This window comes from Monodelphis domestica, chromosome 1 (genome assembly GCF_027887165.1).
Source record: "Monodelphis domestica isolate mMonDom1 chromosome 1, mMonDom1.pri, whole genome shotgun sequence".
NCBI lineage: Eukaryota > Metazoa > Chordata > Mammalia > Didelphimorphia > Didelphidae > Monodelphis > Monodelphis domestica.
Genome location: NC_077227.1, coordinates 604,747,104 through 604,765,068, shown reverse-complemented (window position 1 = coordinate 604,765,068; position 17,965 = coordinate 604,747,104). Strand labels below are relative to the sequence as shown.

The 17,965-nt window shown below is 38.2% G+C and overlaps 1 protein-coding gene across 2 annotated transcripts in view; it reads right to left on the bottom strand.

Annotated features, from left to right (window-relative positions):
- Positions 1 to 17,965, bottom strand: part of ACSS1 (acyl-CoA synthetase short chain family member 1) — a 93,334-nt gene that overhangs the window by 27,496 nt on the left and 47,873 nt on the right. For both annotated transcript variants that reach the window (XM_056813804.1, XM_056813805.1), the window contains exons 3-5: positions 9,360 to 9,559; positions 4,403 to 4,578; positions 1,865 to 2,017 (exon numbers count right to left, since the gene is read on the bottom strand). In XM_056813804.1, the coding sequence (XP_056669782.1) occupies positions 1,865 to 2,017; positions 4,403 to 4,578; positions 9,360 to 9,559 (529 nt within the window). The remainder of the gene's footprint in view (positions 1 to 1,864; positions 2,018 to 4,402; positions 4,579 to 9,359; positions 9,560 to 17,965) is intronic.

The window sequence follows — 17,965 nt, the reverse complement described above, 5'->3', positions numbered from 1 at the left end:
CCCTCTCACAACAAAAAAAGCTAGTCCTACATGGGGAATATGGGTTCTCATACAATAAAGGCAAAGGATACCCTGACAAGTCCCCCACATTAAAAGAAACAGAATTCCTAAGATCTTAAAATAAACAGACTTAATCAAGCTCTCTGTATTATTTTCCAAAATGATACTATTTTGCAAAATGATACTAAAGTTCACTCTTTATATATATGCATATATAAATAATTTCCATGTGCTACATCTAAGTTTTTCTAAAGAACTAATCAATTTGATTTCATTTAAGAATCCTGGAATGCAGGGGCAATTTGGGTAGCTCAGTGGACTGAGAACCAGGCCCAGAGATGGGAGGTCCTGGGTTCAAATTTTAATTCAGACATTTCCTAGTTGTGTGATCTAGGCAAGCCACTTAACCCCATTGCCTGGCCCTTAATGGCTTTCTGCCTTGGAACCAATCAATACACAGTATTGAATCTAAGACAAAAGGTCAAAGGTTTAAAAAAAAAAAGAATTCTGGAATGTTAAAGATAAAAGAGACTTTAGTAATCAAATCTAACCTCTTCCTCTTGCAAATGAGGAAGTTGAGCCTGAAAGTGGTCACAGAATTACTGGCAGAGCTGAGTCTGGTATTTGAATTCCCTTTCTCCTACACGATGTATCATGCTGCATTTATAAACCTGACTGTAGAAAAGCAATGTGGTATTTTGGGAAAAGCATTGACTGGAAGACCCAGGTTTGAGTCCCGGGCATACACATAGTCTCTGAATCTCAGTCTTCACCTATGAAAATGGAAACAATACCTCTTCTGCCTACATTATGGGGTTGTTAGGAGGATCCAATAAACAGCATCCCTGAAAGCCCTTAGCAGAGTATAAAGGACTACATACAGAGACGTCACAAGCATTTTCATTATAATATCTTAAAAGCAATCCATCATTCCACATTTTCTTTTGGTCTTACCACATTCCTGAGTCTCAAACATCTGATGTGCAGGTATACAGCACCATATTTTTTCATTAAAATTCAGACTTCATTACAATTTGATTTCTAAATATTGACCTTGGAGCCAGTCTCAATTCATACCATTGGTTTGATGTTATTGAAAGGAAAAATGAGTAAGAATCAGAGCACAAGAATTCCAGATCCCCCACTATCTATATATCCTCAGGCATGTCACTTCACTTCCTTAAGACTCCATTTCTTCATATGTTAGATGGGGAGAATAATGCCTTCCTATCTCAAAGGGACAAGTAGGTAGTACAGAGAACTTGTACTCAAGAAGACCTGAGTTCAAATCCAACCTTAAACACTAGCTATGTGACTCTGGGCAAATCACTTAATCTCTGGGAGCCTCAGTTTCCTCAAATGTAAAAGAGAGATACTAATTTGACTTATCTTACAGTGTTATCATAAAGATAATATTTAGGCACTTAATAAATGTTTGTTACCATCCTTCTTTCCTTCCTTCCTCTTCTGAGGGTCAGCTGAGAAAATATAAGAGGATAATACATTTGCTTTGAAATGTCTTAGAGTTCATGAGGTATAGCAGATCATGGACTATCCTTAGAGACAGGAAGACCTAATTTCAGATTCTTCTTCTGATTAGCTAAGGGACCCTATAATATAATTCATCGGTTACAGAAAAGTTGGAGATCTGCATGCATGAAAGGAATTTATGAATGGAACATGCTTGGAGGGAGGGGAAATAGAGATGGAATTATTGTTGAACAGCTATACTGGTTCTTGACCTATAGCTGAGTATTTGTGAACTTCATTTGGTTATCATGTCAGCAGAATTAGTAGCAGCAAACAACAGATTGATGACATTACTGTTTTCTTTCTCTGCACATAACGAGACTGCAATAAATACCTTGTGTGTCACAGCAGCAAAGAGCAAATAGCCAGCCTGGGTGTGGACAAGCCCTTTTGGCTTCCCCGTACTCCCTGATGTATAAAGCATAAAAAGCATGTCTTCACTGTCCATGATTTCAGGAGCACACACAGGATTCTCCTTAGCCATCTCCTGATAAGACAGAGAAAACAAAAGGAGTTACACAGAAAGATTGCCAATTCCTTCCCTAGATATGGCATTTGCCATCTTGGCTTCTTTGAATCTGAATCATGAAATGTCAAAAAAAAATTGTCAAAAATCTCTTCAGGGAGCAGCTGGGTAGCTCAGAGTGCCAGATCTAGAGATGAGAGGTCCTAGATTCAAATCTGACCTCAGACACTTCCTACTTGTGTGACCCTGGGCAATTCACTTAACCCCCACTGCGTAGCCATTACTGCTCTTTTGTCTTGGAACCAATACACAGTATTAATTCTGAGACAGAAGGTAAAAGGTTTTTAAAAGAAAAATTGTTTATACATGTAATTATAAAAAGTAAAAAGTAAAAAAATATCTATACACCATCATAGAAGGAACTGATGGAGTGGCAGCAAGGTGGCACAGTAAATAGAGCACCAGGCCTAAAGTTGAAAGGAACTGAATTCAAATCTGGGCTTAAACACTTCCTATCTGTGTAAATGTGAGCAGATAATTTAACCCCATTTGCCTATTCAATTCTTGACCTTCTGTCTTAAAAGTTGTTATTAAGACAGAAAAATTAGTTTTTACAAACAGGAAAAAAGAGAAGGAACTGATGAAATCTGAATGCAGATTGAAGCATATCCTATTTCACTTTATCTCCATGAGTTTTTTTTTCCTTTGTACAAGCAATAATATGTCTTGTTTCACAACATGATGAACATGAAATAGACTTTGCATGGTAGTACACATATAACCTATATCATATTATCTGCTCTCTTGGGGAGGAAGGAAGGGGGGGGAAGGGAAAGAACATAGATTGCAAAATGTCAGGAAATGATTATTAAAATTTGTATTGACATGTAGTCTGAAAAAATGTTAAACTGAAGAAAAAAAAAACAAGAGAATGATGAGGGAAAAAATGAATGCTGGGTTTACTTTTCTAATAGCCAGAGTGTCACAGAAATTCCACAAGGTGGAATAAAAATGTTACAAACAAAATTATTTCACTGAATTTCTTTTTTAATATATTTTTGTTATATTTGAGTTTCAAGGAGTTTCACTCCCTCTCTTTCCTAACCCCTCTCTACAGAAGGCCAACAGTTGAGATAGCTATATATGTGTGAAACTACAAAATATATAATTGCATATGTCAGTTCTTTTCTCTGGGGATGGATAGAATCTTCCTTCATAGGTCCTTTGTTGTTTATTTAAATATTCACATACCTCAGACTAACTTCAACATTGACATTTACTCTTGGAACAATATTGCTATGTTCTCTTAGGTCTATTCATTTCACTTTTCATTAGTTCATGCATGTCTTTCTAAAATCAACCTACTCATCATCTCTTATAATACAGTAGCATTCCATTGTCCACTTGAATTTCTGAAGTTATTAAGCATGAATACATATTCTATTTATTCTTACACCTTCATTTAGTACCTTTTGTGGGCATTCAGTTGGTTGACCATCCAGCTACATGCAGTACACATTTTTCCATCCACTTTTTTTCCCAGTGTGTCTGGCCAGACAAGCCTATATATTTTTTCAGTGACTAGATGCCACTCAGAGAATCCTGAATTGCTGCCAAAGGACTCATTGAAATCAATGTAATATTGTAAAAAAAAACAACCCACAAAACCAAGAGTATCTAGAGGACCTAAATTAAATATAGTCACTACCTTATATACCTTAAAAAAAAAAGTAAATACAGAATGTCCAACCACAAAAAAAGGCTACCAATAACCTCCTTCTCCCCATTTGTTCACAGGACCTTTCTTGTTCACCTATATCCTTTCTTAAAATAAATTACAAACAGCAACACACGTTCTGCAAGCCAATCTTCAGTCTTAAAATTGTTACATTCAATGAGGAGAAAGAGTTCATTGAGCTGAAGTGGGAGTACTAGCCAGGACTGGATTCTCATTGACTGGTCCTTCTATTACAGGTAAAGATTATTTTCAGGCAAATCAACACTGATACATGGATTTAGATTTACAGATTTAGTACCAGGAATAACCTCAGAGATCATATAGCCCAAATCTTTATGCAGATAAGAAATTATAAACCAGGAAGATTAAGGAAATTATCCAAAGTTATAAAAGGAGGTCAATGGAAAAGCATGGATTTGAACCCAGATCTTCCAACTTCAAATCCAGTATTCTATCCACAAATTGCAGAGGAGAGGTAAAGTTCAGTTTAAGGATTATGATTCTTATGAATTTCCCTATAGCCAAATAACTCTGCCCAGAATCTCCAGTAAAAACATAAAATGCTCTTGTTAGGATAACATTAATCAGTCAATACTTTACTGGGACTAAATTTCTGGGAGAAAAGGAAAAAATAATTAGCCAGAAACCCTAACACTGAATGAACTTACTTCTTCAAGAGGGACATCCAAGTTCCCCATGTGGATTTTCTTGTCTGTTCTGTGAGCTACTAAGACATGTTTGACAGTTGGACAGTTCTTCACAGCTTCATCCACTATCTTCTTCAGCTCGACAATCCGTCCTCCACGGACTCCTTGGTTGTAGGTGATGAGCACTTTGCATTTTGCTAATTATAAAGATAAATTTGGAGATCTTTCAATTATCTATATTCATTAGCTTGTGTTTTTTTCCTTTTTTTTTAAAAACCCTTACCTTCTGTCTTAGAATTGATACCAAGTATCAATTCCAAGGCAGAAGAAAAGTAAGATCTAGGCAACTGGGGATAAGTGACTTGTCCAGGGTCACCCACCTAGGAAGGGTCTGAAGCCAGATTTGACCCCAAGAGCTGCCTTCTCTGGGTCTGGCTTTCTATCCACTGAGCCACCTAGCCTGGGCTTCTAATTAGTCTTTACAAACCACAATGCTAAGCCTACCATAGAGAAGTTCTATCTTTCTGTCTCATTTGTAAGCTTCCTTACCCAATGCAGGTGCTAAAAAGCATAGTGTATATGGTAGCTTTGTCAAACTTGAACATATCAGAGAGGTGAAATAAGTACTTGTTCTCATCCATGTCTTTCAGACTAGCGGTTCCCTTTTCTGTGTCATGAACCCCTTCAGCACTCTGGTGAAACCTAGGAACCACTTTTCAGAATAGTTATTTTGTAAAATTCATAATTGAAGGAAATGTTAAGCTTGAGTTGGTAGTTTGTAAAAACAAAGATGTCATTTTCCCCATCCAAATACACAGACTCCTTAAAATATATCCATAGATCCCTTGGGTGTCTATAGACCCCAGGTTAAGAACTTCTGTCTTAGACCAACATAACAATAGTTCATATCAATTCTTTGCATTAACCCTTGCTCCAGCTTTGTTTCTTTACCTCTTTTCAAAGATTTTTAATAGTACTGTGAACATTAGATATTTAAAACGCCCCTCCAGTTATTCTGAATTTAGAAAATGTCATCCTAAGAGACATGGATAAAAGAACCCAGAAGTGAGAAAAGTTCACCTTTGTGGAGGCCCATAAAAATGCCCCCTAAACTTCTCAACCACAAAAGCCACTCTGGTTCTTATAGTGTTGATATAAGTCTTGGACACAGTTGGCGAAATAGAGCCCACCAGATATGGCCCACAGGCCATAATTTGCTGACCTCTAGCTTAAAGGATCTCTGCTTGAATGGATCAGTCATGAGAGTTTTGGTCAGCTACACTGAGTCAACTTCTTGTCGCAAGTCTCCTAAGGAAATCAGAGCAATAGAGTGCTAACCCCAGAGTTCAGGCTTACTGTATACTGGCCTCAAGAGGGTCTCTGTCAATCCAAAATAGATCTCTGGACTACCTAAAGGCAGATAAGAGCCATCTAGGGACCTACAACCAGCTATCAATGAACCACAGAGATCACCTAATCCAATGCTCTCCTCATGCAGATGAGGAAATGTAATCCCAGGGAGGTTGAGTAAATTGCCCAGTTAATACAAGTAGGATAACAGATTTGAACCTGTAAACCTTAAAATTTCACAGACTTATGAATGTTAAAAATTTTACTCCACATTGAGGAATCCTCCAATTCCCTACTTGAAATAATTCCCTACCAGATAGTGAGAACTCTACTTGAATGTGAAAACTCCTTGCTATGGGAGTATCCCTACTCCATCCCTACTTAAGACTGCTTTAGGGCAGAAAACTCCTTGCTAAAAAATGAAAGTACTTGAAAACCATACTTATAAAGGAAAGGAGTTCTTTGAGCCATGCCTGTTTTTGGAATTGATACAATGGGATGCTTGGTGCCTATAAAGGTGGGGCAACTTGTAAACTACTTAGACCTAAAAGGTGAAAACTTTCTCAGAGGTTTTCTCTTAATGAAATTAGTCGACACAGCAGCATTTTTTTTCTGACTTACTAAAGAGATTAATCTACTCAGCTGTGAATTCAAAATGGGCTGTCTTTTGGAAAACATCTACAGTGATTGGTAGATGGAAGAACTTAGGGGAGGCGACATAGGAGATTTTGCCCTTAAAAATAAGAGCTCAGAGATCGAGGGAGGACTGATTCTGAAACATTCAGATGGAGGAGGGAGCTGGTGAAAGCAGCTGAGATGATGCTGGCCTGATGTCACTAGAATCCTTGCTTAGGCAGACCTTGTGGTGAGTGTTAAAAGACTGACTGACTGATATCTCTCTCTTAAGACTCAGGTCTAGGCCATGTTGGCTTAAGGCCCTTCATACTTATTTCCTTTTTCTCTCTTTCTCTCTTTTCTTTAATTCCACATTTGTATTAATTAAAATCTCTATAAAACCCAGTTGACTTGGGTATTTGAATAATTGGGAATATTTCCCTGGTGACCACCTTATATTTGATTTAAAAACCAAGACACTGGAGTGAAACATATTTTCTGCAGTCAAATTTACTCACCCTCTCTTATATCTATCACAATTTATATCTTCCACCATTTTAACTCACTACAGTTTATGGGCTTCACTATTTTAAATCTCACAAGCCAAGCTTTTTGACTGCTATCAATAAACAATAAACCTTTTAGAGCTGAAAGAGGTCATAGAGATCACATAGTTCAACTCCTTTATTTTACATATGGGGAAAGGTTGTGACTTGCCCAAGAACACCAAGCAGGTCAGTAGCAGAGGTAATACTAAAACTCAAGTCTCCTAATTCTTATCCATTGCTTTCAACCCTGTACTATTCTATTTCCCTGTCAGACCTTTATGAAAAAGGGTTGACATTTACCCAGAATTCACCCACATATATTTTTCTTAATGCAATCCAAAAGGAAAATGTCCATCATGCTGTAAATATATTGTGAAAAGCATAATATATCATGCATTGCTCATTTATCTATTCAATAAATATTTATTAAACAGCTTAGAGCACTGTGCTAGACCCAGATGAGGGAATATGTATATATATAAATTAGTTAAAATACAATCACAAAATCAAAAATAATCTCAGATACCATCTAATCTAAACTACCTGAATAGGAGTCTTCTGACAAATAACTTCCCTGGCAAATGTATTCCTGCCATCAAGTCTAGAAGAGGGTTTTTTTGTGACTAGAACTGTGATTTCATCTGTGAACCCCAGGGAAGAACTCCTCTGCCTTCTCTTTGCAACTTACACACTTAGAGAATTGCCTGGGCTACAGAGAAGGGAAGTGATGTGCCCAGAATGCCAGAGCCAGTAAGTGTCATAGATGGAACTTGAAACCAGGTCTTCATGGCCAGGTCTCTATCCATTGTCCCAGGATACTTCTCGGAGGTTGGGGGAGGGTAGTCATAGGGAGGAACACAGGACAATAATATAGCATAAAACATGTAGCATAAGGGGTAGCTAGGTGGCACAGTGGATAGAATGCCAGCTTTGGAATCAAGAGGACCTGGATTCAAATATGACCTGAAATACTTCCTAGCTGTATGACCCTGAGCAAATCCTTTAACCCCAATTGCCTAGCCCATGCTACTTTTCTGTCTTAGAATTGACACTAAAACATAGGTAAGAGTTTAAAATATAAATATATGTACATATTATATATTTGTATGACAACATAAATATAATATATGATAATATAAATATGTATTATAGCATGTAATGTGTGTCATAATTATAACACATTATGCACTTGGCTTTCTCTAGGGCAGTCAGCCTGGTCTATTGTCCTTAGAAAATAAAAGTATGTCCTTGGTACAAATCCCAAGTTTCCCTTCACTTTTCATTGCCCTTCATTGTAATGTGCATTAGATGGGTTGTGAGACCCCTGTCTCTTAATGGAAGAGCCATTTCATAAGATGGCAATACTGGGATCTCTTCACATAAACCCAAAGTTGAGCAGCACCTCAAGACCTGTCTATCGTATGTTTACCTTAGAGGTAACGTTAAGGCGAGTAGCAACCTAAACTCTATCAAGTCTTATAGAAATAGGAGCAAAAAATACATGTGCAATGGGTGGTCCTACTGAGTAAGCATCAGTATGCTTGTATGATATAGACTTTCACATGGAAGAGGCTAGGAAGAGCTTGCTTTTGGAGAGCCTTGATGACACAAGGAATATAGAAACAAGATCCATCAATCAATGTATCCATTGCCATTTAGAGTTCTTACAAAAGTAATCTAACCCCAGTGTATACAGGGATAAGATGCAAAGAGATTAATTTGGCCAGCCAATAGAACAAAGGAAGTATCTTGGGATCCTTTTGCATCCTAAATGTTTTTAATCTAGTGCCTTCTTAAGGATAGCCATCTTTTCACCAGATTTCAATGAGAACCCCCTGTACTAATGCATCCCTACCTATTCCTATATTTAGCGCCTAACTAGAGCAACCAACATTTTGGTGACAGTCAGACTCTGAGGAAGCCTCTGTGGATAGTCTGGAGTAGGATAGAAAACTCAGGAAGAGGTAAGGAGTTGATTTCCCAATGTTCCAAATCTTCAATCTCCATAAAAAGCTGAAGGAAGTTATAATTCTCAACAATTGCTAGAGAATATGGGCCTGATGAAACTCACAGCCAGGCAGATTACAAGAGTGCTTTTTTGAATGATACATTTTAAAATTTCTCCTTTTGTCCCATCTAATCATCATCTCTTCAATTTATTCAGCTTTCATGTCCATGATCTTATTTCATCCTTTAATAACCCTGTAAAGTGGTAGAAGAGCCATTATTGTCCCCATTTTATAGATAAGGAACCTGAGGTCTAGAAGAATTAAATGACTAAGTCAAACAGCCATCTAATTAGTGATAGAACCAGGACTAAAACTGATATGCTTCACTGATTTTGAAAGGTGCATTCTCAAAACATCAAAGAAGCACTACACAGGCTGGCTCAGAGAAGAATCAGGACTACGGGGATCTTTATGTTTCCACCCCATTCTCCCCCACATCCCCAGAGACATGCTTACCATCATTAATTCTTCCAGCTAAGGACTCAGCACTAAAGCCAGCAAAGACCACTGTGTGAACAGCCCCAATTCGAGCACAGGCCAGCATGGCGGCCACAGCCAGTGGAGATGCAGGCATGTAGATGGCAACCCTGTCCCCTCGACGCACTCCATGTTTCTTTAATGTGTTGGCCAGGCGGCATGTGGTCTCCAGAAGCTCCCTGTGGCATAGGGAAGAGGTGAACATTGGTAAATATGAAGAGGAGAAATAAAATAAATGTCACAGGTTAACTAGAATCCTCACAGGTAAAACTGGTTTTGAATATTATATTCATACCAAACTTCACAGAGGGATTATCAATTATTTTGAATTTGAGGATGAGCTATTCTTGGGATATTGAAGCAAAAGTTGTTTTGTCAGTACAATTAGGGTCCAGTACAAGAGTTGAGTTGGGCTGGGTACCTACATTGTCTAAAAGACTATCTTCTTATCAGTGAATTTTCCAAATGCATATTTCCTTCCAATGGAGAAGAGTTTAGATTCTTATTTGTTTAAAAAGGAAGAGAAAGTTTCTACTTTCTGTGTCATTTGTGTGATATGGAAATCACTTTAAAAGACTGATATATATTAATTTAAGGTCGCCAAGGAATTCAGCTATGTAATTCCTAAATGAAAACTCAAGTCAGCAGTCAACCTTTTATGGAGTTTTTAATTACGAACAGGAGGAAGAAAGGTATTAGAGAGAGAGAGAGAGAAAGGGGAGAGAAGGGAATAGGGCTTAAATACCCCCTCTGCTTAGGCTGGGCCAAAGGCCCAAGGCCTTGGATAGCAGAGGCAAATAAAAGAGATCAGTCCCTATCACTCACATGACCAAAATGGAGAAACAGTCTCAGGCCTCCACTTCAAGCACCAGGCTCCAACTACCACACTCTCCCTCCACACAGGAAGTCCGAGCCTCCTCAGCTCTCCTCTTCCTCACTTCCTGTGTCTCACCTGTGCCAATGGTGGCTCTAGCTTAACCCAGGACCACCCAGAGGTCTGTCCCCTTTGCACATGTCTGTTGAAGGTCATATTCTCAAATAATTAAATCTTGAGCTTTGCTGCAGCCCTTCCTAAATCCTGTTACGCTCATTCCAAGTATGTCCATTGTTATTGATCAGGAAATAGCCAAATCCCATCCTCTAAAGAATGGTTTGAACAGGGTTGAGTAGTTTTGAAATTCACATTTGATATCATATCTGTAATATAGATTCATGTCTAATAGCTTATACAAAGAAGAGGCATGACCCTTGCCCCAAACACTGAACTTACTACCGTCACATTACTCTCAAGCCATGTAGAGTATGTTACCTGGTGCAAAGAAAACAGGGAGGGAACAAAGAATCACAGCTTTAGGACTGGCAAAAATGTAGAAGCCATCCAATCCAGCTCCCTTGTCTTATAGATGAGGTAACAGAGGCCCATAGTAGATAAGGGATTTGTGTCAAGACAAAGTTAATATAAAGGGAGAATGTGTGTGGGGGTGTGTGTGGAGGAACTCATTCCCTTTTTGCTCCCCTTACTCCACTAATAATACCTCGTTGTTTAGAGACTAATTTGATTATAGTGAATTTCTCAGGAGTTAAGTGTTATAAGAGGAAAAAGGAAAGAATTTTAAAAAGGCAGTAAGCAGAAATAAGCCCCCATATGCTTATAAGCACATCCAAATATCCCCTCGCTTGCAGTTTCCAGGTTCTAAAGTGTTCTTGGGAGTGGTTCCTGGGGACATTGACCTCAGTGGGGCATGCACATGTTATTTGGCCAAAGGTTAAGAACTAATTAGTGTACCATGGGGTTTCTTTCATCTCTATTTGCTGAGTTCCTATTGTGAAGAGGCTATCAAAAAAAAAAGGTAAATAAAAGCATGCTGAAAAATCCACAGCCGGTTATGTCTATGAGATCAGTAACAATGAAGGTACTGACACTTTTCAAAAGGAAATACTGTATACATAATGACAAGAAGGGGAAACTGTCTCTTCTCTAGCAGAAACCACAAAGAAATGTTACTTATAGGCCAATTCAAAAACAAGACTAGACCAGAAGATTTGCATTTCACCCCACTGCTCATGGTGGGGCTGCATTATATAGAATATGCACTGCAATTCTGCTATAATTCTTTTTAATGGATTATTTTCAAAAACGGTTTCTTCCCAAAGTTTTCAAAATAAGGTCAAAAGTACTGCTGGAAACCCAGCTTCTTCTACTAGAAGAATTGCTAATGCAAAAAGAATTGCATCTTTCCCCCAATATAGTCATTGTAGCGCCCAACATTCCAAAGTCTCATGTTAGCACAACTACAAGCATGAGGTCCCCAGGACGCTGGGAGTTCCACTGGGAAGAGGGTGCACTTCTCCAAATGAGCTATGCCGTGCAGAGATGGGGGGAGATCATAAGAGAAAAGCTACAAGGAGGAAGCCCATGCCATTCTCCATTCATTCCCCAGGACCTACTTTTTTGTTGCATCAGTCCAACTACACCCCACCAGGGCACATTGTGTGAACACAAACCTGGTCTTGAGACCTAAACTATGGGATATACCCAGGATCACCAGCAAGGGAACATGTGCTAGTCTCAGGGAGTCAATGAGGCTCTGTCTCTTCTTCTTTCTCTAATGACTACTGAATTTATTTCAAATGAAGGAATTCTCTTGTTAGAGAGAATTCTCTGCTTGTTAGAGGGAAACAGACCAGTATAACAGGAGAGTGGAGATGGGGAGTTTGAGAATTAATGAAAAGCCACAAAGAATGTCAACAAAGAAGTTTAATTAAACTCCCTATATCAAAGGGAACATGGCAGTGATCCTTAAATTGGAACTTAACTCTTTTGTGTGCTACAACAAAAGTGACTGGGCCCTTTGGTGAGGCTGCCAGAGGAGAAACAAGGGTCGATCAAGTAATTTGGAATAGATGAGAATGTGCCTATCCATAAAAATTAGTGTAATGTATGATCTCACGCATAGTTCAGTCATTGGAAAGACTGTTGCCTTCATATCAATTTTGACTATTTGAAGGGCTATCATGAGAAAGAGAGATTGATTCTTTCTTTTTTTGGGGGGGGGGGCCAGAGAGCCTAACTCATCAAAGATGCAGAGGCAAATTTTGGTCAAACTAAGTCTTTTGGTCAAATGAGTGGTAACATAGCCTGGTGGTGGACTGGTAAGTAACCATGAAAAAAGGAAACACTTGAACACACACCAGGAAAGTACAGTTCTCCAGGGAGCAAGTGTCCTGGCAAAGCCCTAGCTGTCCCATACATATCCCATACAGACATGTCTGATGCCATGTTATTTGCAGTCACTCTTTATTTTTCAGTTTCATGACAGATTCTTCAAGGCATCTTCAAGGCAAACTATTAATTTGGGAAAGAATTACTCTATAATGGAACATAACACATCTGAAAGACAAAGTCAACAAACCACAAGCAGGTGCTCCCAGAATGGAAAAGATTTGAGTGCACACTCAGAAACAGGAAGTGTCTGTCATCTGAGGATCAGTCTAGCTAAGTAGTTAGCTGGTACTTTGAACAAACTTCACTGGGTGATGGTAAGTGCCAAAAGCTTGGCTACTATGTGATGAATTCTCTGGCCAGGGCAGCTTTTTTATTTGATTGTATTATTCTCTTTTAAATGTTTATTTTTTAAAAATAACCAGGACATTGAATGTAAAAATTACACACACACACATGTGTATACACACACATGCACACAGGCACATACACACATTTGCAGTATTTTTAATGTATATGAAATACATGTCTCCAGGGATGTACATTTTTTTCTGTGTGTTTAAATGCAACTGAAATATATACATAGTGCATTTGTGATTTTCAAGGAGAAGCTATGAAGATATACTCTCAAATGCAAAATTCCCCAATCAGATGATTTCCAGCCACAAATAGTTGCTTTATAACAACAGATGTCTACCAAATAGAGAAACCATACATCTATTCTCTCCACAGTGGGCTAACAATCTATATTAGATCAACAGACAAACAGGAAACAGAAGGCAGCTGTATTATAGGAAAGGATAGGCAGCAACTTGGTTTTCCACCTCACAGAGCTCCAAGCTAATTCTGAGTATTTCTGCATTTATTTAGTTGTCTAACTAATAGAGGCCAAGTCTGACCTGGTTTTCCATGATTATGTTGAAGCAAATTAAATTGAATATATCTGGTTTTTTCCCTTTCTCTCACTTTAATGCTTCCTTGATAGTGGATTCAGAGAATTGTCTTAAATTCTTTATGTATCTTTCCTTCTTTAAAAAAAATCTGAAAATTGTATAGTTTATGCTATTTTTTAAAATTCCTTTTAGGATACTTGAGTCTACTAAGCATATGGTTTCTTCAGGGAATTTTATAAAGGTTTGAAATGAGGAAAGATCAGTATTGTAGCAGGTCATCATCCCATTTTGTTTTTTTCTGGTCAAGCTAAAGCCATACCACTATTTTTCAGGAGACTTAGCTGAAAGGATTTTATCTATACACAAATTATAGGATGATTACTCCTTATGTGACCTTGGTTAAGTGATTTAATTTCAGTCGATCTCATATGTAAAATGAGATTGAACTAGATGACCTCTGTGGCCCTTTCCAAGGGAGATCTACATTATTATACAATTTATAGAGAGAAAACATGACTTCATCCTAAGGAGTCAGGTCACATACTACAAAACAGCCAACCAAGTCCTTTTACAGGGGAGGAAATCCTACCACTCCAGATCATCATTTGCTTTCTTTTTTCCTCCCCCATCTCAAACAATGACTATGTCTGGTGTGAATTGAAAGGGCAGTAATAGAAAAATTCCCAACATTCGAGGTATAAGTTGACAGGGACCTTACAGATCTCTATTCCCCCTTGTGTTACAAACAAGGGACCTAAGACCTGGTGACTTGGAATCACAGGCTTATAGGTCAAGAATTAGTTGGGCTATTGGAAGCCATCTAATCCAATCCCTTTGGTTTTTCATATGTGGACACTGAGACTCAAAAAGGTTAGATGATTTGTCAAGGACACACAAGTAGCAAATGTAACCCAGGTCCCCTGACTCCCAAAGCCAATGCTCTTTCTACCATTTTACTCTTGTTCTCCTGCTACAAAGGAACTACAATTCCATAATTAGAAACATTCTTTTAGGTTGCTTTCTTTTTTCTGCACTGGGAGTCAAAGATGCTTGCTATGTACTACTGGCTCTGTCCCAACTGTATAACCTGGTACATCCCTTCACATCTATGGGCATCAGTTTCTTCATTTGTATAAATGAAGGTATTAAATCAGATCATCTCTTAGATCCCTTCTAGCTCAGATGAGGTGTTATTCTATGATTCTAAGATAAAGTAAAACAGAAACCATAATTTGAGAAATCAGAGACTAATTGATCTTGTCCCCTTACTCTTTGTTAAAAAAAAAAAAAAAGACCTGGGAACAGTAGAAATGCTAGGCTTCTAAGGGAGGGATGATACAGAAAAGGGAAATGTGGCCACTAGAAACAAACTGAAGAAACAGATGCCATTTCTGTTCATCCTCCAAGTCCCCTAGCAATAGTGTTAGCTATAGGTGAATGTTATCAGAACACACACTGCATCCCCTTATCTCTAGGCTCCCACTCACTAACCTCCCAGTCACAGTACCTATAGCAGATGTCAGAGGGATGAGTTAGGAGGGAGGAGCAGAGAATTTTCAAACAGCCCAATTTCAAAAAACAAGTTGCTCAGGTAAGTCCATTGTTCCACTGGCTAGTGGATTACTTTTTTGTGCCAATAGAGTTGAACCTGTATCTTATAGCCATTCTCAGCAATGACACTGCCCTGGCTAACAGGAAATCAGCTGCTGCTGCTACCTACCCCCATCTCTGCTGCTGCTACTGAACTCTGTCAATAAATAAATACCAAAGGAGGAGGCTTAGCTTCAAGGGGGAGGAAGAGGGAAAGATTTTTGTCTCTGATTTCTCAAATTATGGTTTCTTTTTACTTTTTAAAAATAGTCAGGATTTACCCAATTCTCACCCAGAGAAAATCCAAGAAAATAGGGAATAACCTGCCTTCTTGGGGAAAGGAAAGGTTTGGGAGGGAAGGTGTTTAAAAAAAGAATGAAACAGATTTTTAGACATAGCTATCATGAGAATGTTTCTCTAGGATAAGCACATTATAACTTATCATATATTTATAACAAATTATAGATATTATGTTATATATGTATATATGTTTAAAAATAAATGTGTTGGTGAACCAAAAAGAAAACAGACACAGGGAACAGTGTCTTCCCTGGTTTTGTGTCCCTTCACCCAAAGGGGTAACATCAATATTTGTCAAATTGATCAGAATCCAAATTTCCCATAAGACCTAAATTTTGTCATCCTAGGATAATGTCCTAACCAAGTTAATAGACACTTCATCATATGATGCAATCCCTTTCCTCCAATCATTTACCTAACTGGAATTTCTAGAAAATGAACACAGATTTGAAGGTCATCAATTCTGGCATTTTGGATTTCATGTTACTTTCAAGCCAGATCTTAATTTCTTAATTCTCCTTTAACTCTTGTTAGTAGAAGGAGGAAGAAATCAATCATCAAGTCCTCTAGTGCTTAAAAAAAATATATTGCTCCTGTTGTCCTGCCAAAAATGGGGCATCAGAATTTGAAAAGGTAACGATGTAATATTCTATACTTTTTTAACCCCTACTAGTCTGATAATAAGCCTTCTGAAGAATGAAAATCATGCCACCTAAGCAATCTTATTTCTCTTCCTAACAACTTCATAAAGCTGATAGCAAGAAAATATTAACTTTATCTTTTATAAATGAACTAATACAGTGGACATAGCACTGGATCTGAAGTCTGCAAGATCTGAGTTCAAATCAAACCCCAGACACTTACTAGCTGTGTGATCCTGTGTAGGTCACATAATCTCTGCAGCTTCTATTTCTTCATCTATAAAATGGGAATCACAATAGTACCTACTTCACACTGTGGTTATGAGGTTCAAATGAGATAAAATTTGTAAAGTTCTTAGCACAGCTTTTCTTCCCCCCCCCTCCCCCTTATAAGATGGATAGAGGGAGTGTTTAACTTTGTGACTCCAAGAAAATTATTTAACCTTCTCAGTGCTCTAAGAAATTCTTTATAACATTACAAGTTGCAATGAAGGTGCCATCTTACAATGGTAGAAGGAACTACTTCATGTAGGAGTTCTCTATATTAATGAAATCTCAGGGCCCATTTACATCCCTATTGTCACTGAACTGGAACTAATCAAATTCTAAGTGTACGCAGGTAGAGAAAATGAACAAATAGTTTGAGCAAATGGAACAAACAGATCCTTGGGAAAAAATATAGAGACCTAGATCCCCTATTGATAGGGAAATATCTGATTTATACTTCTGGGGACCTCACCTTACACAGGAGAGGATCTCTCATCAGATAAATTCATAGGATTTCCTTAGGTTTTAGTGCTATTCTAGTCACCAGTTTCCTGTTTATTTTAAAGAAAGCAAAATGAGAGGTGTGGAGTAGATAACCTTTAAGATCCTTCCATCTTTATTATTTTACCCACTCTATCCCTTGCCATCACTAATTGGACTGGATTCAACTGGACTAAACTGAACTAGATTTGGATCAGATTGGAGTAGACTAGTCAGACACAACTGGATGTATTGGTCCTGCCTAAATTAGACTGAATCCAAATAAATTGGATTGGACTGAACTGAATCAACAACATTGGACCAGAGAGGACTTTATTGGAATTATCTGGACCAGATGGGACAGGATTGTACTGGCCATAATCAGACCAGACTAGACTGAACCAGCCTAAATTAGACTAGCCTGGATTAGATTAGACTGGTCAGGCTGGACCAAATTAGACCAGACTGAACTGGATTGAACCAAATTGCACTAAATTGGACTTGATTAAGCTGTACTGAACCATATTGCACCAAACTGTTACCAGATTAGATTGGATTAGATTAAATTGAAGGAGATGGGTTTGGATTGAATTGAATTTCACTGAACTTTATTATACTGAACTGGGTCAGACTGAACCAGATTAGACTGCATTGGACTGAAATAGAAAGGATTGGACTTCATTAGAGCAAACTACACTGCTTTGAACCTAATTTGACTGGTCAGGTCTGTATTGAACCAGTCAAGTAAGGATTGGACTGGACTGACTGATATGAACCAGATTAGATATTATTGGGCTATGCACTGGAGTGGACAGGCCTAGCCTGAACTGAATTGGAATAAATTAGACCAGAATAGACTATTGAATTGGATTGCACCACATTAGACTGGATTAGGCTGCACTGCATTGTAATGAGTTACAATAGACTGGATTGAACTGAACTGGATCAGAGACTGAATTGTACTGAAATGGACAGGATTGGAATGGAATGGAAGAGAATGAACCAGAGTAGTCTGAACTGAACTAGACTGAATTGGGTTGGGCTGAATTGAGTCAGCTCAGAGAGGACTGGACCAGATTGAACTGGAATGGAATGGCCTGAACTATGTTGGACCAGACTAAACTGAATTGGATTGAACTGAATTACATTGAACTGGCCTGGATTGAGTTGGATCACATTGAATTGGTTTAT